This window comes from Myotis yumanensis, unplaced genomic scaffold (assembly GCF_028538775.1).
Source record: "Myotis yumanensis isolate MYYU_CA2020_CCGP unplaced genomic scaffold, mMyoYum1.0.hap1 SCAF_23, whole genome shotgun sequence".
Classification (NCBI taxonomy): Eukaryota; Metazoa; Chordata; class Mammalia; order Chiroptera; family Vespertilionidae; genus Myotis; species Myotis yumanensis.
Genome location: NW_027223774.1, coordinates 3,422,858 through 3,443,448, shown reverse-complemented (window position 1 = coordinate 3,443,448; position 20,591 = coordinate 3,422,858). Strand labels below are relative to the sequence as shown.

The window sequence follows — 20,591 nt, the reverse complement described above, 5'->3', positions numbered from 1 at the left end:
TGAGCTCTGTGAGGCCCTTCTGTCACCTCATCTCCCAGCAGTCTGTGAGCAGGATGGGACCAGGGATTACCAGACAGGAACCCGATACAGAGGAGAGAAGAGACCGCCCAGCCCCACAGCAGGAGCAGCAGAGCCAGGAGCTGAGCCAGGGCTGATCCACCCTGTTCCCTCCTCTGAGCTGAGCCTGAGCTGAGGGGTAGGACTGGACGCCCAGACCTTGTCTGCCTGTCCCTCCCTGTACAGTGCCACCGTCACTGAGACAGAGGGGACAGGCCCCATAACATCATATCCTGGGGGGGTCCCTGTGAGGCCCCTTTCCCAAGAGGTCAGGGCCAGAACTGACAGGAAATCTAAGCTCTGGACAAGGATTCTCTCCTTTACACTTAGAGACACTGAAGGCCAGACAGGGGAAGGGGTGTCCAAGTCAACAAATCCAGAGGAGCCTGAACCCCTTAACCCCCCATGGTTCAGCCCCTGTCCCCATGGAGGAAGCCACCACCTCCCCCAAGGACTTTCACCTACCCCTCTGTGGACCTGACTTAGAGCCTCCTGGGGATGAGGATGACAGGTGAGTGGTGGGGACTGCCTTCTCCCCACTAGAGCTCAGCACCCTCTCCCTGGCCTATGCCCCCACATACACCTCTGCCATGATAACCCCACCCATCACCTGCCTCAGACCCTGGGACTCCCAGCCTCCCTGGGACACAAGCCCGTCCTTGAGGATCTGGGTCACTCAATCCACTGACAGACTCTCAGGACTTGCTGGGTGGGCTGTGCTCCCTCTGAGCAGAGCTCCCTGGGACTCACCAGCTGGGGAGGTGGGCCCTGTGGGTGGGGGGCTGGGGCCTCCAGAGGGTCCTGGAAATGAGGATAGAAAGGGGTGAGGCTGGGCTCACTCTGGAGTCTCCAAATCACTCTGTCGCTTTTCCTACATCTGCTCGGTGACCCCCGAAGACACTCCCCCGCCCACTTAACAACTTCCCAACCCAGTTCATGGGGAGGAGTCAGCAAAAGTAAAAGGGTCTCTGAGGTCAGATCTCTGCTGGGTGACCAACACTCAGACCCTCACTCTCATCCAACCTCAGATGTCTCCTGGGGGCGGGACCCTGAGCTGCCTGTGCTCAGAGAGGAGGAGATCAGGGGCCGCTCACCTGAGACCGTTAGATCCAGGGGGTCACTAGGGTCAGACCACTCCTGGGGATTCTCCTCAAAATATCCATAGCATCTGAATGTCCATCTGTGACTGAGGGTCACAGGGCCCACATGGAACAGGGCCTGGGACCGCCCACTGGGCTGTCGCTGTGAGTCCAGAGTCCAGGAGAACCTGTGATCTTCCTTAGTCAGAAGGAACCTGTCAAATTTATCAACTGAGTCACACTGAAGGGTCACATTCCCTCCTGAGTTCAGGACGGCGCTGGGCAGGGCTGAGAGGCTGGGTTTGCTGTAGGATCCTAGGAGAGGAGGAGGCAGCATGTTAGATGGGGCTCACACCTCCCTTATGTCCTCCAGGGCTGGGCTGTATGAGGGAGACACCCTGAGAGCAGACTCCCTTCCTGAGGGCAGAGCCTGAGGCTGGGACCTCTGCGTGTCCTCTCACCTGTCACCACCAGCTCCAGGGAGTCACTGTGTTCTGACCAGCCAGCGGGGCTGAGGTAGTTACAGGTATATCTCTCTGTATACTTTCCTGTAATGAAGAACTTGACCCTCTCTCCAGGCTCCAGGGACTTCTGTCTGTTCAAGTACCTGCCACCTGCATACAGTCGGTACTCCTGAGCCTTCAGTGTCCCCTGACACCAGATGGTCACAGAGGTCCCCGAGTTTATCACAGGATCTGGCTCAGCCCAGATGGTGGGTTTGGGGAGGGTCCCTAAAAGGAAACCAGAGGTTCCTTTACAAAGACCTTCCCCTGCTCTCATCCCCCAGCTCAGCCCAAGACCCTCTCATCCCAGGACCTCTGTGCTCCCTCCTGAGCCCTAGGGGTGAAGGAAGAGGAAGGACATGGAGCCTGGGCAGGACTCACCTGCCTGTACACAGGTCCTCTGGTCCAGACTCAGCCCTAGAAGAGAGTCCCTGTGAGAGATTTGCACCCGGGCGTCTCAGCTGATTCCCTTCCCATCAGGGTCCGGTCCACTGCAGCTGCCAGAGCCTGGGGGAGTAGGATGGGCAGCCCCCCCTCCTACTCCCACTCCCTGTGACCACAACTGACCGAGGCAGAGAAGAGCAGAGAGGATGGATGCCATGGCGTCTGCTCTGAGGTCTCCTGTTCTGGAGATGGAGAAGGCCTGGACCTGAAGGACAGAGACACACAGGATGTGATGAGTCAGGAGCTGCTGCCACCTTCTGGGTTTACACAGCTGTGGATCCATAGCCATGGGAGGGCCCCACCCTGGGCCTGGTTCTGCATCTCCCCAGGATGAGGCTCACAGGGAGTTCAGGCTTCAGAGGCTGGTCAGCAGTGTCTGAGGTCTCACCTGATCCTCAGGGTCTCATGTGTCGGCTGGTCTGACTCCTGCTCAGAGAGGGCGAGATGCAGGATCTGGTTCTGACTTGGCCCCTGGGAGTCTGTCTCTAAACAGCCCAATGGAACACCCAACCATGGCTCTTGGGGGAGCTCATTTATGAAAGAACTAGAGGCCCAGTGCGTGAAATACACTCATGGGGGGAGGAGGGGTCCCTTAGTCCGGCCTGCACCATCTCCAACCTGGGACTTTTCCAGGCATGTCCGACTGCCAGTTTAGGCCTGATCCCACCTAAACAGTCAGTCAGACATCCCTCTCACAATCCAGGACTGCTGGCTCCTAACTGCACACCTTACTGCCTGCCTGATCACCCCTAACCACCTCTGCCTGCCAGCCTAATCACCCCTAACTGCCCTCCCCTGCTGGCCTGGTCGCCCCTAACTGCCTCTGCTTCAGCCCCTGCCAATATGGTTTTGTCTGGAGGGGCTTCCAGTCTAATTAGCATGTTACCCTTTTATCAGTATAGATCTTCTGAGCAGATTCCCAGTGGCCTCAGCATTTCCATGACTTTCCCTGATTCGAGGGTCCTGGTAGGTTCACATTCGTGCCAATGCTTCATGTTTCCTGCCTTTTTAATTTTCATTATTCAGTGTAGGTATTGGTACCACCCTGTGGTTTGATGTACATTTATTTCTTCAATGATTTAAAAGGTCAGCACCTTTTTTAAAATAAATTTTTTCCATCCTCACCCCAGGATATTTTTCTTCCATTGATTTGTAAAGAGAGTGAAACTGAGAGAGACAGAGAGGAAAGAGAGGGAAACATTGGTGTCCGAGAGACATCAATTGGTTGCATCGGACATGAGGGTTGAGGAGCAAATCTGCAACCATTTCCCCCTATATTTGTGTTCTTGTGTCCTCTTGAAGAAAAAATTCTCTCTCACAGGTTAATAAGACAATTTGGTAAAAAGAAATAGTAATTGATTGACTTTTCATGTTTTGGTCTGTCGCCCATCTGGCATTGCTTATTGCAAATGCTGTGAGGCAGGTAAGATGTTCACCGTGTCCTAGAGACTCACCCACTGGCCCAGCGCCATGGGATGGAAAGACCATGACCTCCCCACTGAACGGTCCAGGTGACTGCACACGAGGGGTCTGACCTGGAGTCTTCCTTCTTCTCCTTTGGATGAGGTGTCTCTTCTTTTCAATTGCTCAAACCTCCACTGTCTCCATCTGCATTGAATGGCTGGTTTCATTTCCTCCATATCTCAGTCGAGAAGAATTCTCACCATCTTTGTGGGGAAGGCATTGGTATTGCTAAGACATCAAGGGAAAGAGTAGCCTGCTCAAGTGTCCTTCAACCATTCAGGATGTGGTAGCGCCACTATTGATATTTAATGTGTGTCTGTGTGTGTTGCTGCCTTGGAACAGGACTCCCATGAATGTTGTTCTTGTCTGAGTCCTGATGAGTCTCCACAGTTTGAAAAAGAGTGACACCCGGCATCAGTGGTGCTCTGTAAGGGCAGAAATGACTCAGATGATTGGCCCCCAGGACATTGAGAGATCCCACTGCTCACAGAGACAAAAAGTCAGGTAGAACCTGTGTGAGACATAGGACCTGCGTCCCAGGGCCAAGAGGAGGCATTGAGCTTCCTGTGGAAGTAGATACATCTTGCACAGCCCCGAAGCTTCTCCCTCCCCCACCCCTGGGCTCACTGTCCTGAGGGCCCCTTGGTCTCCCCAGTCAACAAGGCAGGGAGGGAGGTCACCCCACAAGGCAGCTGTCATGTCCACCAATTTCCTGAGCTCTGAGCTCCACACCCTCACTCCCTTCTCCAGTTCACCCTCCACATCTGCCCTTGCAACTCCCTTTCAGAAGCTGTTTATGCGTAAAACCTTCCATGGCCCTCTCTGTCTTCAAGGTGAATCCACACTCTTCCTTCTGGACTCAAGGCTGATCATGATCATCCAGATGTGATCCTTCCCCCTCAGCTCTCATCTCTGCTTTCCTCAGACAGATGGGCACAGTGGCCCATGAACACACACATATCCACACACTCATACACACATGCACATTCATATACACACTCACACATTCGCTCACACACACACACAAGCGCACATAGTTTTTTATTTCATAGGTTTGATGTGTAATAGTTACATTATCATTTAATCTAAAACATTCGCTTCTGTTTTGATTCACACATTGATTATTGCAAAGTCTGTTGCTTTATTTCCAAAATGCAGGGAATACATTTTGGAAATAAATGTATGTTGTTTTAGTCTAGGAGGTTTGGAGAGGATGCATCTCTGTTTTGATGGGCTCATCGGGCCCATGTGGGGCGGGGAGGTTCATGGGATGAGTTTGGTTGAAGGAGGAGTTGGCCTCACTGGGACTGGAGAGTGTAGAGCAACCTGATCGTCAGCAGCATGGACTGCCGGGTGGAGATCCCTGGATGTGGCTGGAGACAGGGGGGACCTGTGGACAGGCTTTGTGCAGGGGATGGTCGGTGACAGGTATGTTTGGGACCATGAGAATGAAATACCTGAGCCGACAGTGAGGGTCTGGGGGAGGCCAGAAGGAGGCTGATGTGGTCACACCAATGAGCTGTCCTGGGTCTTCACCTGAGCTTGTCTGTGGGGAGAACTGGGTCACAGAAAGGAGAATCTGGAGCCAGAACAGTGGGATTGGTTCAGTGTGAGAGGAGGAGAGAGGGGAGAATGGAGGGGCCCTCCTCTCTCCACCTTGGCTGCCTGCAGGAGCCAATGGGGCTGTGCCAAGGTTGCTGACCCCAAGAGGAGCAGGAGGCCTGGGGGATGTTACAACACTGTGGACTCACCCACAGAGGCAACCAGCACTGCCCTCCAGGCCTGGGTGTGTGCTGCTGCTTCTCCCTATCACTTCCTCTCTCTGACTTTCTTGCCTCTGTGAGCAGAGCTCCTGCTCTCTATCCCTCTCCATCAAACCTTCAGAGTCCTTTCTGCCTCCTCACCGACTCTTGTCCCCCAGACTGTACCTCTTTGTCTAATGCTGCTTATTCCATCTCTATGGTTTGGATAGAAGAGCATGTTGGAGACCATTGCCAGGTTATAATCTCAAGACCTGGGGACACATTTATTGAACTTCTATTTTGAGCCAGTCTCTTCTCCTCTCCTTCTTTGCTTGTTGGGCAACATTGTGAAACCCCACCTCTGAGTTTGTTATGAGGATCGGCAGTGTTGGAGACACGAAGAGCCTCAATCTGGTGTCATTTTCTTTCTTTTTTTATAAATATATATTATATTGATTTCAGAGAGGAAAGGAGAGGGAGAGATAGAAACATCAATGATGAGAGAGAATCATTGATCGGGTGCCTCCTGCAAGCCCCACTCTGGGGATGGAGCCCACATTCCAGGCATGTGCCCTGACCAGGAATCAAACCATGACCTTCTGGTTCATAGGTCGACTCTCAAACACTGAGCCATGATGGCCGGAAATCTGGTGTCATTTTCTGACCTGATGAAGGCATGTGTATGAGAGACGTGTGGTGGGAAGGGCTATTTAGAAGCCGCAAGTGTGTCCCCCAAGCCTACAAGGTGAATCAGAAGCTGTAGTGCATCCTTGGTTCAATGGCAGATGAGTGCAGACAAAAGGATGCAGGATGGTGGGTCTCAGCCGAGACCCTAGGCTCAGCCCAAGTCAGGAGTGAAGGTGGAAATGTCATGAGTGGGTTTGTCCCTAAGCACTAAGGCACTTAGGGCACCTCTGACCTAATGTGAGTCTTGCTTCTCATCAAACTCCACGGACACAAGTGGTGCAACCTCTAAGCTATAAGGGAGGTATAGGGAACCATGTGTGTGTCACTTGCATTTATTTTTATTGATGCAATATTCACATAACATACAATTGAGCCTTTTAAACTATGAAATTCACTAGAATGCAGTAAATAAACAATGTCTCAATGACAACGTCTATGTAGTTTCAAGAAGGTTTTATAAGCCACCCCATCACACACACATAAAAAACAACAACACCAAACAGTCCCTCTCCCATCTGCACTCCTGGTCCTCCCCTGACAACCCAAACTGACTTCTATGTCAATGGGTTTCCTTCTCCTGGACATTTCGCATAAATGAAATCACACAACACATGATTTTTTGTGCCCGGTTTCTGTTCCTGAGCTGCATTATTATGAGGTTTTCCCACTATGGACCAGGTACCCGTCCTTTGTTCTTTATGGTTTAAATTAATCCCAGGGTTGTGAAGATACCTCATTTTGTTGGGATGGATGTGACCCAGCATGAAGGGGTGTATAGATGTGAATCCGAACCAGCCATGTGGGACGGACCCTAATGTCACAGGGTGAGAACAGAAGGGCACTGGAGGAGAGTCAGCGAGGACAGGGAGGGAGGGAGAGCGCCCAGGTGGGTGGAGGAGGACATGGACCACGTTCTCCTGCACCCAGACCTCACCTACCATGTCTACTCCCCTGGACATTCTTAACAGACAGTTTCCCCAACTATGGTCCCGACTTTACTTCAGCACCTCCTGGGATCCTCAGATGGCCTCCAAGGTTCCCCCAATCTGAATGGTGCATTGTTCCCTCTGTGTTCACATGCTGGCTGCATCGAGGGCCCTTCTGGTGTCATTCTGAGGTTGTTTCGAGCCTCAAAGAGCAGCACCCCAAGGACCAGCAGGATCAAGCCAGCCACAACAATCCGGATAAGATTCTCCACTGTGTAGTCTTGGGGATGGAAAAATAAGAATTGTGGGTAAAGAGGTCTCAGAGGTCAGGGCAGACCCTCATCTCCAGGATTTTGATGTTCAACCTGGGCTCCCACCTCCCCTTGACATCAGTGTCCCTCTGATGTCTGAACTCAGCACCTGCTCTGACTCACCATGATAAGAGTTAGCTGTGCCCAAGAACTGAGGATGAGTAAGAAATGGTTTCAGTTCAGAAATAACAAGAGTTGGGGGTTCTGTGTTCACTCTGAGAATCAAGACCCCATGAGCTTATTCCCCTATAGCTGAGAGATTCCATGTGTTCCACAGCTGGGGACCCAGGTTCCGTGGAGGAGGGGTTGGTGTCAGAGCCTCCTGGATCTTAGGAGCATGAGTTAATAAAAGAATCAATAGATGAGCAACTTCAAGTGACCCATGAGAGGAGGAACCTGGGTGAAGTGGAGTGAAGGAGACCCAGCCCAGACTTTCGCCCTTTCATGCTCATCTATTGATTCTTTTATTAACTCATTTATTTTACAATAACAAATACCTACAGTGGTGGATATATTTTCCAGATGAAAAATATGGGTATGTGGATGCTGATCATGTGATCATTTTATTTCAAAAGACAACAAACTTCAAAACCAAGAATGTCCTCAGTTCTGGTTCAAATTTAAGTCACAGAGAAAATCCCCCTCATTGTAATATTTACTTAGCACCAAAAGTAGGAAATTATGTCAGTCTGTTACACCATCTATATATATAAAAGCCTAAGCAACTGACACAACCGAGTGACCAGAACAACTGGTCGACCAGTCGTTATGATGTGCACTGACCACCAGGGGGCTAATGCTCAACGCAGGAGCTGCCCCCTGGTGGTCTATGCGCTTCCACAGGGGGAGCGCTGCTCAGTCAGAAGCCGGGGTCAAGGCTGCTGATGGCAGCTGTGGTGTCTGGAGCCTCTCCGAATCTGTGGCAAGGCTATTGAGCAGCTGTGGCAGGTGCAGCAGCTAGGATGAACATGGTGTGGCACCCAACACACGCTCAGGCTCCTTCCTGGCCACTTGCCACTTGGAGCACTGCTATATCCCATGAGGGGTCTGGGATTGTGAGAGGGCACAGGCCAGACTGAGGGATCTCCCTTCCACCTGCACCCCCTCTGTGCCCGAATCCATGAACGGGGCCTCTAGTCTATAATAATAAAATCATACTATGCTAATTAGACCTGACAGCTGAACAACCTTTCGGACATCCTTCTAGAACAGTGATTCTCAACCTTCTGGCCTTTTAAATACAGTTCCTCATGTTGTGACCCCAACCATAAAATTAGTTTCATTGCTACTTCATAACTGTAATTTTGCTACTGTTATGAATTGTAATGTAAATATCTGATATGCAGGATGGTCTTAGACGACCCCTGTGAAAGGGTTGTTCAACCCCCAAAGGGGTCGTGACCCACTGGTTGAGAAACGCTGTTCTAGACAAAGCTGTGGCAGCAGGGCTGAGGCAGAGGCAGTTAGGGGCATCAGGCAGGCAGACAGAGTGGTTAGGGGCATCAGGCAGGCAGGCAGGTGAGCAGATAGGAGCCAGTGGTCCCTGATTGCGAGAGGGATTTGGGGCCTAAACTGGCAGTTGGACATCCCCCGAGGGGTCCAGGATTGTGAGAGGGTGCAGGCCAGGCTGAAGGACCCCTCCCACCCCACCCCCCATGCACGAATTTCGTGCACGCGGCCTCTAGTTTTCATATAAAACCCAAGGTATAAACAGAAATTATGGACCTCTCCTCATTACAGTTATCATGCTATAACTCTAAATCCCAGCTCCCACAATTCAGAAATGCACATGGATGATCAGTGTTACTCAGTTGGGTTAATATTTAAATGGTTCCCACCGAGAAGGCTTTGTAATGTGTGTCATGTGATTATAAGTCAGAGAAAAGATAATAATGGGGGGATGTGTATGTGGCAGGAAAAAAAAGCATTCCTAGTGAACCCTAATGCAACAGAAGAACAGATTGGAACAAAGAGGCCAATAGTGCCTTTGATATAAAATGTAGAATTCTTAATGGGTTTGCCTTGACATAACTTTCTGTGTGAATTAAGCTGATTTCCAGAGGGGAAACTCTGGAAAATTTTAATCTCTCATTTCATTGTTTTAGGTGTGGAGTAAGAAAAATAGGTATCCAGGAGAAACCAAGATGGCGGCATAGGTAAACACTGGAGTTTGCTGCCTCGAACAACCACTTCAAAAATACAACTAAAAGACAGAACGGACATCATCCAGAACCACAGGAAAGCTGGCTGAGTGGAAGTTCTACAACTAGGAGGGAAGAGAAAAAGCATACCGAGGCTCAGAGGAGGTGCAGTGCTGAAGTAAAATACTAAGGTTCGGAGTGCATGCAAAGCGGGCTGGAGGCTGAGGGTGCGGTTGTCATTTTCAATTGGGAGGGAGTCTCAGGCTCTGAGCTCCAGTTCCGGGTGAGTCTCTAAGGACCCACACTCATACAGGAGAAGCGGGACTGTCTGGCATCGCTCAGAACCCTAGGGCAGCTTTCTCTCCGTGGGGCTTGCAGTGACTACTGGGACACTGAGAAGCAGAGCCTCTGAGGGCAAGACTGAGAGCAGCCATAATTGCTAACCCCACCCTGCTGATCCCCTGGGACCAGCCCCGACCAAGCCCTGCGGGGAGACTTTTGCTGGATAGCCTCAGGCAAAGGCTAGATTAGCACCTCCCTAGAGATCCAGGAGCCAGGAAGCCCAGAGGTCAGAGTGGGACCATCCAGCTTGCAGCTCCGTGGAACCATAAAAGACACACTCAGGGGGCAGACTCAGTGAGCACCAAAGCCCCATCGAAGCAAGTCTAGCCCCAGAGGGGTGTCTCCAGCACAGAAGTTATCCCACTGCAGACACAGCTGATTCTCACAGCCAATTGGCCTGGAGGTCAATTCCTCACAGTGATAACTACAACAATCAAGGCTTAACTACAGCAAGACTGTGCACAAAGCCCACAAGGGGGTGCACCAAGAGTGTCTACCTCAGGTAATTGGGACACTTAGCACAAAAAGGCACTCTATCGACACAGCGAAGCATAAAAAATGCCGAGACAAGGAAACAGGACACAAACGACAGAATTGGAGGAAAGCAAACTGTTGGATATAGAGTTCAAAACCACACTTTTAAGGTCTTTAAAGAACTGTTTAGAAGCCGCCGATAAATTGAATAAGGCCCTCGAAAAGACTGGTGAGACCGCCAATAAATGTAGTGAGATCCTCAAGAAATCTAATGAGACCCTCGATGTTGTGATAAAGGACCAACTAGAAATTAAGCATACACTGACTGAAATAAAGAATATTATACAGACTCCCAACAGCAGACCAGAGGGTCGCAAGGATCAAGTCAAAGATTGGAAATACGAAGAAGCAAAAGACACCCAACAAGAAAGCAAAATGAAAAAATAATCCGAAAATATGAAGATAGTGTAAGGAGCCTCTGGGACAGCTTCAAGCGGACCAACATCCGAATTATAGGGGTGCCAGAAGATGAGAGAGAGCAAGATATTGAAAACCTATTTGAAGAAATAATGACAGAAAACTTCCCCTACCTGGTGAAAGGAATAGACTTCCAAGTCCAGGAAGCACAGAGAACCCCAAACAAAAGGAATCCAAAGAGGACCACACCAAGACACATCATAATTAAAATGCCAAGAGCAAAAGACAAAGAGAGAATTCTAAAAGCAGCAAGAGAAAGAAAATCAGTTACCTACAAGGGAGTACCCATACGACTGTCAGCTGATTTCTCAACAGAAACTTTGCAGGCCAGAAGGGAATGGCAAGAAATATTCAAAGTGATGAATACCAAGAACCTACAACCAAGACTTCTTTATCCAGCAAAGCTATCATTCAGAAGTGAAGGCCAGATAAAGAGCTTCACAGATAAGAAAAAGCTAAAGGAGTTCATCACCACCAAACCAGTATTATATGAAATGCTGAAAGGTATCCTGTAAGAAGAGGAAGAAGAAGAAAAAGGTAAAGATACAAATTATGAACAACAAATACACATCTATCAACAAGTGAATCTAAAAATCAAGTGAATAAATAATCTGATGAACTGGTGATTGTAATAGAATCAGGGACATAGAAAGGGAATGGACTGACTATTCTTGGGGGAGGGGGGGAGGAAGGGGTGTGGGGGTGAGTGAAGAGAATAGACAACAATCGTGCACCTATGGATGAGGACAGTGGGTGGGGAGTGAGGGCAGAGGGTGGGGTTGGAACTGGGTGGAGGGGAGTTATGGTGGGAAAAAAGAGTAACTAATGTAATAATATGAACAATAAAGTTTTAATTTAAAAAAAAAGAAAAATAGGTATCCAATTGGGAATAAAGAAGTGAAATTTCCTTGGCCTGGTGGGGATTATAATTTTATCATGATGTTGGAGGGATCAACTGAAAAACAGTTCACAGGGACAGAGTCTTTGGGAAGCTAACAAGTCAAGAAATAAATATGCCCAAACGAAGAGCTTTCCTGTATGCACTTACTACCATTTAGAAAATCTACAGGAATCACACCGCTTACTCACAAATTACAATATTAGGTGTGCAATTCTCTAAGTGGGCTGTGCATTTACTCAATTTTACAAATAGGTAGCATGCTTCTAAGGTTCATGCATGAAGCTCATTTGCAAATGTGTCTTCTTATAAAAGAAGACTTTATATAAACAAGAAGTTATTATTCATAAAAATGTATGAATTTAATCTACTCCCATTGAAAAGAGGAACAGGATATTTATATTTCTATCTGGACTCCACAAAATGTAAGTTAAATTGTGAGCTTATAGAATGGAATAGGGCCTGAAGATTCTCTAAAAAGAGCCATAATAGACCCGTGTGCACAGAGACACTGAGCAGAGGGGAATGCACAGCATCTGGGCAGGAGGCCCCAGTTCCCCATGAGCCCTGCAGGGTCCCTCCTTGTTCTCAGGTGAGCACTGAGGGCCTGGAGGCCTCCAGGTGAGCACAGGGGGCTGTGCAGTGTGGTGCCCACAGGCAGGATGCTTCTCTATAGGGGAGTATTTCGGGGCTGGGGCTACAGGGACCCAGATTCTGAGATGAAGACGTCAGGAGGTGAGTGGTGGGGGGTCTGTGTTCTCTGCTCAGTCTAATCACATTCCTGCTCATTTCATTCACATCTCACTCGCCCTCCCTACCCTTCATCTCTGCTGAGGTTCAGAAATGGGGTTCAGGAGAGAGAGGGCCTGTCTCTACTCTTTCATGGGCTGGATTCTGCTCTGTGGAACCTCCTCCACCTCCTTGTTTTTTACTGTCACCCACACTCCTAGGGACAGGGCCCTGAGCTGACTGAGCACAGAAAGGACAGGGTCAGGCTCCTCACCTGAGACCAGCAGCTCCAGGGGGTCACTGGGATGTGACAGTAGGTAGGGGGAGGTGCTGTGTGAGGCATAGCACCTGTAGGTCCCCCGGTGGCCTGAGTTCACAGAATTGAGGGTGAAGTTGGCCTGAGAGGGTGCAGACGTGTCCTGCAGACTGAGGTGCTGGGGAGGGTCCAGTGACCCCTCCCTGTGCAGGTGGAAGGTATCCAACCAGATCTCAGACCCACACTGCAGGGTCACGGTCGCTCCCCAGGCCACTGAGGGTCCCGGCTGGGCTGAGAGGGAGGGTTTTCTGTACATTCCTGGGGAGAAGAAGGTTGTGATGTGTAGAGAGCCACCCCTCCCCTCACGCCCTTGACCCTGAGCTGAGGGACATTGTCCTTCTCCAGAGACACTGTCTGTGACCCCTCCCAGCTCCTCTCTGCCTTCTTGGTGAGGAAACTAGCCTTGTTGCTGGAGTCCTGTGGGATCCTCATATCCCAGGGCTCAGAGCCCCTCTCTTCATATAGAACGTAGGCACTAGCCTGCAGAGACCCCTGACACCAGCTGGTCAAAGGGCTCCCCTTGGTGATGATGGGTCCTGATTCCAGGAAAGAAATCAGACCTGAAAGACCTGGCACTCTAATGATGTCATGAATGAGCCAGTGATGCCATTTCATGAGCACCTACTGTGCGTGAGGCTCCTGCTGGGGTCTGTCACTCATCTCCTCTCACCTCATGCACCAGGGATGCTGAGCCCCACCACCCACTTCACTGAGCCTCAGAGAGGTTATCACGTGCCCCAGGTCACCCACCCTGGAACGGCAGGGCTGGGACTAGAACGCAGGACTGTGAGTTCCCAGTGTTGTCCTCACGCTGCCCCCCCCCCGCCCCCAGAGAGACACCAGCTTCGTGCTCTGGGCTCCTCCTCTGCAGGGGCCTGTCCACATCTCATCTGGAACTGAGGGTCCTTCCTCAGTACCTGCCCCCAGCACAGCAGGGAAAGGAGGGGAAGGGTGTGGCGTAAACTCTGAGTCTCTCCCGGGTCCATCTCCAACCTGCAGGACCTGAAGCCCCTCGGGAAGGCTGGGCTGGGCTGGGGCTCTGCCTTTCTGAGCTCTGTGAGGCCATAAGTCACCTAATCTCCCAACAGCCTGTGAGCAGGATGGGACCAGAGGTGAGCAGACAGGAACTGGACACTCAGAGGAGAGAAGGGACCTCCCAGCCCCACAGCAGGAGCAGCAGAGGCAGGAGCTGAACCAGGGCTGATCCACCCTGTTCCCTCCACTGAGCTGAGCCTGAGCTGAGGGATAGGACTGGGTACCAGGACCCTTGTCCTGCCTGTCCATCCCTGTACAGTGTCACCGTCACTGAGACAGAGGGGACAGGCCCCATAACATCACGTCCTGGGGGCTTCCCTGTGAGGCCCCTCTCCCAGGAGGTCAGGGCCAGAACTGACAGGAAATCTAAGCTCTGGACAAGGATTCTCTCCTTTTATAGTTGGAGACACTGAGGACCAGACAGGGGAAGGGCGTGTCCAAGTGAGAGACTTTAGAGGTTCCAGAGCGGTCTCATGACTCAGCCCTTGTTCCCTACAGGGAGGTACCCACCACCTCCCCACAGAGACTTGCAATTCCCCTCGGTGGGCCTGACTCCCTGGGTTGGGGGAGGGGAAGGAGGGACCATTGCTCAGAGCTTTCTGGGATCTAGATGAAAGGCGAAAGCAGGGTCTGCCTTCTCCCCACTTGAGCCTGACTCCACCTCCCCCAGCCTGAGCCCCAACAATTCCTTCAGCCATGACCTCCCCACTTGCCACCAGCCTCACTTCCCTCTCTAAGGCGTGACTCCATGTGAGGGGGGAGAAGTGAATCCAGGGAGACCCTGGAGGCCTGTGCTTCCCCTGAGATCTCTCCCTGACTCCCAGTCCCCCTGGGACACAAGCCTGTCCTTAGGTCTATGGGGGGTCAGTAGATCTTCTGAGAGACTCAGACATCCTGGGGTTGCCTGTCTCCATCTGAGCAAAGAGGACATATGTGTGCAGAGCTAGGGTCCCAGAGGGTGCTGGGAAGGAGAACAGGAGAGGTGGGAGGCCTGGGCTGACCCTAGAGTTCCCACCTCACTCGGACTTCTCCTGCATCTGCCTGGGGTCCCCACACTAAGACCCTCTCACTGTCCACCGGAGACACCTTCTGGCAACAGAAGAGAGAGAGGGGTGAACAGGGGTAAGGCTGTGTCTAAGGGACAAATACTTTCTAAGTGACCATCTCTACAGCCAGCTCACTCTCCTTTCAGCCCATGATTGTTCTGAGGACTGGACCCTGAGCTGACAAACAGAAAGACAGGGTGAGGGGGCCTCACCTGAGACCAGGAGCTCCAGGGCATCGCTGGGGTGTGACCACACCTGGGGGCTGTTCCTGTAATAGCCATAGCATCTGAACGTCCACCTGTGGCTGCGGGTCACAGGGCCCACAGGGAACAGGGCTTGGAACTGCCCACTGGGCTGTGGCTCTGAGTCCTGGGTCCAGGAGAGCCTGTGATCTCCTTCCTTAGTCAGAATGAATGTGTCAAATTCCTGCCTTGAGCCACACTGGAGGGTCACGCTCCCTCCTGAGGTCACGACAGGGCTGGGCAGGGCTGAGAGGCTGGGTTTGCTGTAGAATCCTAGGAGAGGAGGCAGCGTGTTAAATGGGCTCACACCTCCCTCACGTCTCCCAGGGCTGGGCTGTGAGAGGGAGACACCCTGAGAGCAGACCCCCTTCCTGAGGGCAGAGCCTGAGGCTGGGACCCCTGAGTGTCCTCTCACCTGTCACCACCAGCTCCAGGAAGTCACTGTGCCCTGACCAGCCAGTGGGGCTGAGGTAGTAACAGCGATATATCCCTGCATCACGCTCTGTCATGTGTGTGATGGAGAACTTGGCCTTGTCCCCAGGCTCCAGTGGCTTCTGTTCTTTCCATGGTGCTGGGCTTCCCTCTTTATAAATTAGATACTCCTTAGCCTTTCCTGTTCCTTGACAGCAGATGTTCATGGGGCTCCCCCTGGGGACCACAGGGCCTGGTTCAGCCCAGAGGGTGGGCTTGGGGAGGGTCTCTGGAAAGAATCAGAGGCTGGGTCATAGGACATTCCCACCCCTGGTCCCCAGGTCACAGTCCCAGATGTCCCCCATCTGTCAGACAGATCTGCGCCCCTTCCCCTAATGCCTGGGGGGTGGCCCATGTCCCCTGAGAACAGCAGGACCTGGGAACCTGGGGAGACTCACCTGCCTGCACTGGGGTCCTGAGGCCCACACTCAGCCCTGGAAGAGAGTCCCTGTGAGAGATTTGCCCTGAACCCTGAGAAGATCCCTCCTCCCCATGAGCCTCCTGTGTCCTGGCATCCTGAGGGACCTGGGGTCCCCTCCCCCTCCTCCCTTTTCACTGAGGCAGAGCAGGGCCTTGAGGGTGGGGCAAAGAGCATCTTCTCCCTGTGGCCTCAGCTGAGCAGAGGAAGGAGACCGTGGGCCCAGCAGGATGGACAGACAGACACACAGGTGGTGATCACTTGGATGCTGGCCCTGCCTGTCACGGGGTTGTCATGCCAGCAGCCTATGTCACCAGTGGTGTAATATGCTCACTGGTACAGTCCTGCGTGGGGCGAGTTCCAAGCTTCACTGAGGAAACCGGCCTTGTTGCTGGAGTCTCGTGGGATCCTCGTATCCAAGGGGTCAGAGCCCCTCTCTTTATACAGAACGTAGGCACTAGCCTGCAGAGACCCCTGACACCAGATGATCACGGGGCTCCCCTTGGTGACAATGGGCTCTGGGTCAGCCCAGATGGAGAGTTTGGGGACGACTCCAGGAAAGCAATCAGACCGGAAAGACCTGGCAGCCTGTCTCCCCCTCACAACATCATGAATGAGCCAGTGATGCCATTTCATGGGCATCTACTGTGTGTGAGGCAAGTGCTATGGTCTCACTCATCTCCTCTCACCTCACAGCAGTCATGCACCAGGGATGCTGACCCCACCACCCACTTCACTGAGGCTCAGAGAGATTAATCACCTGCCCCAGGTCACCCAGCCTGGACGGGGCAGGGCCGGGACTGGAACCCGGGACTGTGGGTTCCCTGTGCTGTCCTCACGCTGCCCCTCAGGGGGACACCAGCTTCCTGCTCTGGGCTACTCCTCTGCAGGCGCCTGTCCACATCTCCCCTGGAACTGAGGGTCCTTCCTCAGTACCTGCCCCCTGCATAGCGGGACAGGGAGGAGCAGGATGTTGTATGGACTGAGTCTCTCCCGGGTCCATCCTCACCCACAGGGCCCAAATGCCCCATGGGAAGGTGGATCTGGACTGGGGGCTCTGTCTTCCTGAGCTCTGTGAGGCCCTCTGTCACCTCATCTCCCAGCAGCCTGTGAGCAGGATGGGACCAGGGAGGAGCAGACAGGAACCGACACTCAGAGGAGAGAAGGGACCGCCCAGCCCCAGAGGAGGAGCAGCAGAGCCAGGAGCTGAACCAGGGCTGGTCCACCCTGTTCCCTCCTCTGATATGAGCCTGAGCTGAGGGGTAGGACTGGGTCCCCGGACCCTTGTCCTGCCCATCCCTCCCTGTACAGTGTCACCATCACTGAGACAGGGGGGACAGGCCCCATAACACGTCCTGGGGCTTCCCTGTGAGGCCCCCTCTCCCAGGAGGTCACGACCAGAACAGACAGGAAATCTAAGCTCTGGACAAGGATTCTCTCCTTTTCACTTAGAGACACTGAAGGCCAGACAGGGGAAGGGGTGCCCAAATCAGCAAATCCAGAGGGGCCTGAACCCCTTAATCCCCCATGGCTCAGCCCCTGTCCCTATGGAGGAACCCACCACCTCCCCCACAGACTCTCACCTACCCCTCTGTGGGCCCGACTTAGAGCCTCCTGGGGATGAGGATGCCAGGTGAGTGGTGGGGGCTGCCTTTTCCCACTAGAGCTCAGCTCCACCCTCCCAAGCCTACACCACCACATCTCCCTCTGCCATGACCACCCCACCCACCACCTGCCTCAGACCCTGGGACTCCCAGCCCCACTGGGATGCAAGCCCGTCCTTGAGGATCTGGGTCACTCAATCCCCTGACAGACTCAGGACTTGCTGGGTGGGCTGTGCTCCCTCTGAGCAGAGCTCCCCAGGACTCACCAGCTGTGGAGGTGGGCCCTGTGGGTGGGGGGCTGGGGCCTCCAGAGGGACCTGGAAATGAGGATAGAAAGGGGTGAGGCTGGGGCTCACTCTGGAGTCTCCAAATCACTCCGTCGCTCCACATCTGCTCTGTGACCCCAAAGACACTCCGCCGCCCACTTAACAACTTCCCAACCCAGTTCATGGGGAGGATTCAGCAAAAGTGAGAGCATCTCTGAGGGCAGATCTCTGCTGGGTGACCAACACTCAGACCCCTCGCTCTCATCCAACCTCAGATGTCTCCTGGGGGCGGGACCCTGAGCTGCCTGTGCTCAGAGAGGCTGGGATCAGGGGCCGCTCACCTGAGACCAGTAGATGCAGGGGGTCACTAGGGTCAGACCATTCCTGGGGATTCTTCTCAAAATTGCCATAGCATCTGAATGTCCACCTGTGGCTGGGGGTCATGGGGCCCACAGGGAACAGCGCCTGGGACCGCCCAGTGGGCAGTGGCTGTGAGTTCAAGGTCCAGGAGAGCCTGTGATCTCCTTCCTTAGTCAGAATGAACCTGTCAAATCCCTGCCCTGAGCCACACTGAAGGGTCACGTTCCCTCCTGAGGGCACGACAGGGCTGGGCAGGGCTGTGAGGCTGGGTTTGTTGTAGACTCTTAGGGGAGGAGGGAGCAGCATGCTAAATGGGCTCACACCTCCCTCATGTCCCCCAGGGCTGGGCTGTGAGAGGGAGACACCCTGAGAGCAGACCCCCTTCCTGAGGGCAGAGCCTGAGGCTGGGACCCCTGAGTGTCCTCTCACCTGTCACCACCAGCTCCAGGGGGTCACTGTGTCCTGACCTGCCAGTGGGGCTGAGGTAGTTACAGGTATATCTCTCTGCATAATTTCCTGTAATGAGGAACTTGGCCCTGTCTCTAGGCTCCAGGGACTTCTGTCTCTTCAAGTACTTGCCACCTGCATACAGCCGGTACTCCTGAGCCTTCAGGGTCCCCCGACACCAGATGGTCACAGGGCTCCCCCAGGGGATCACAGGGCCTGGCTCAGCCCAGATGGTGGGTTTGGGGAGGGTCCCTAAAAGGAAACCAGAGGCTGCTTTACAAAGACCTTCCTCCTCACCCCCCGCTCAGTCCAAGATCCTCTCATCCCAGCACCTCTGTGCTCCCTCCTGAGCCCCAGGAGTGAAGGAAGAGGAAGGACATGGAGCCTGGGGAGGACTCACCTGCCTGCACACGGGTCCTCTGGTCCAGACTCAGCCCTGGAAGAGAGTCCCTGTGAGACATTTGCACCCGGGTGTCTCAGCTGATTCCCTTCCCATCAGGGCCCCGTCCACTGGAGCTGCCTGAGCCTGGGGGAGTAGGATGGGCAGCCCCCCCTCCTACTCCCACTCCCTGTGACCACAACTGACCGAGGCAGAGAAGAGCAGAGAGGATGGACGTCATGGCGTCTGCTCTGAGGGCTCCTGTTCTGGAGATGGAGAAGGCCTGGACCTGAAGGACAGAGACGCACAGGATGTGGTGAGTCAGGAGCTGCTGCCACCTTCTGGGTTTACACAGCTGTGGATCCATAGCCAGGGGAGGGCCCCACCCTGGGCCTGGTTCTGCATCTCCCCAGGATGAGGCTCACAGGGAGTCCAGGCTTCAGAGGCTGGTCAGCAGTGTCTGAGGTCTCACCTGATCCTCAGGGTCTCATGTGTCGGCTGGTCTGACTCCTGCTCAGAGAGGGCGAGATGCAGGATCTGGTTCTGACTTGGCCCCTGGGAGTCTGTCTCTGAACAGCCCAATGGGACACCCAACCACGGCTCTTGAGGGAGCTCATTTATGAAAGAACTAGAGGCCCAGTGCGTGAAATACACTCATGGGGGGATGGGGGGGTTCCTTAGCCCAGCCTGCACCGTCTCCAATCTGGGACTTTTCTAGGCATGTCCGACTGCTGGTTTAGGCACTATCCCACCTAAACCGGCAGTCAGACATCCCTCTCACAATCCAGGACTGCTGACTCCTAACTGCACACCTGACTGCCTGCCTGATCACCCCTAACCACCTCTGCCTGCCAGCCTAATCACCCCTAACTGCCCTCCCCTGCTGGCCTGGTCGCCCCTAACTGCCTCTGCTTCAGCCCCTGCCAATATGGTTTTGTCTGGAGGGGCTTCCAGTCTAATTAGCATGTTACCCTTTTATCAGTATAGATCTTCTGAGCAGATTCCCAGTGGCCTCAGCATTTCCACGACTTTCCCTGATTCAAGGGTCCTGGTAGGTTCACATTCGTGCCAATGCTTCATGTTTCCTGCCTTTTTAATTTTCATTATTCAGTGTAGGTAGTGGTACCACCCTGTGGTTTGATGTACATTTATTTCTTCAATGATTTAAAAGGTCAGGACCTTTTTTAAAATAAATTTTTTCATCCTCACCCCAGGATATTTTTCTTCCATTGATTTGTAAAGAGAGTGAAACCAAGAGAGACAGAGAGGAAAGAGAGGGAAACATTGGTGTCGAAGAGACATCAATTGGTTGCATCGGACATGAGGGTTGAGGAGCAAATCTGCAACCATTTCCCCCTATATTTGTGTTCTTGTGTCCTCTTGAAGAAAAAATTCTCTCTCACAGGTTAATAAGACAATTTGGTAAAAAGAAATAGTAATTGATTGACTTTTCATGTTTTGGTCTGTCGCCCATCTGGCATTGCTTATTGCAAATGCTGTGAGGCAGGTAAGATGTTCACCGTGTCCTAGAGACTCACCCACTGGCCCAGCGCCATGGGATGGAAAGACCATGACCTCCCCACTGAACGGTCCAGGTGACTGCACACGAGGGGTCTGACCTGGAGTCTTCCTTCTTCTCCTTTGGATGAGGCGTCTCTTCTTTTCAATTGCTCAAACCTCCACTGTCTCCATCTGCATTGAATGGCTGGTTTCATTTCCTCCATATCTCAGTC

At 52.8% G+C, this 20,591-nt stretch overlaps 2 protein-coding genes across 2 annotated transcripts; both read right to left on the bottom strand.

The window, feature by feature from the left end:
• Positions 1-22: 22 nt before the first annotated feature.
• On the bottom strand, positions 23-2,240 carry LOC139000251 (leukocyte immunoglobulin-like receptor subfamily A member 5). The gene is made up of 6 exons (XM_070402506.1): positions 2,207-2,240; positions 2,021-2,056; positions 1,598-1,867; positions 1,152-1,451; positions 808-858; positions 23-42 (listed from the first exon to the last, which is right to left on the bottom strand). The coding sequence occupies exons 1-6, from the start codon at positions 2,238-2,240 to the stop codon at positions 23-25; spliced, it is 711 nt and encodes a 236-aa protein (XP_070258607.1).
• Positions 2,241-4,845: 2,605 nt separating this feature from the next.
• On the bottom strand, positions 4,846-19,099 carry LOC139000250 (leukocyte immunoglobulin-like receptor subfamily A member 6). The gene is made up of 10 exons (XM_070402505.1): positions 19,066-19,099; positions 18,880-18,915; positions 18,462-18,731; positions 18,396-18,398; positions 18,014-18,313; positions 14,884-15,186; positions 12,549-12,848; positions 9,700-9,709; positions 7,054-7,220; positions 4,846-4,910 (listed from the first exon to the last, which is right to left on the bottom strand). Exons 1-10 carry the CDS (start codon positions 19,097-19,099, stop codon positions 4,846-4,848), a joined length of 1,488 nt encoding a protein of 495 aa, XP_070258606.1.
• Between the last annotated feature and the right edge of the window lie 1,492 nt (positions 19,100-20,591).

Coding starts and splice junctions, on each gene's coding strand:
- LOC139000251 (XM_070402506.1), bottom strand. CDS start 2,240: ATGGCATCCATCCTCTCTGCTCTTCTCTGCCTCG. Junction 2,057..2,206: donor CTCTGCTCTTCTCTGCCTCG/GTCAGTTGTGGT, acceptor ACTCTCTTCTAG/GGCTGAGTCTGGACCAGAGG. Junction 1,452..1,597: donor CCTGGAGCTGGTGGTGACAG/GTGAGAGGACAC, acceptor CTCCTCTCCTAG/GATCCTACAGCAAACCCAGC.
- LOC139000250 (XM_070402505.1), bottom strand. CDS start 19,099: ATGACGTCCATCCTCTCTGCTCTTCTCTGCCTCG. Junction 15,187..18,013: donor CCTGCATCTACTGGTCTCAG/GTGAGCGGCCCC, acceptor CTCCTCTCCTAG/GATTCTACAGCAAACCCAGC. Junction 4,911..7,053: donor GCCCTCGATGCAGCCAGCAT/GTGAACACAGAG, acceptor AGCCACATCCAG/GGATCTCCACCCGGCAGTCC.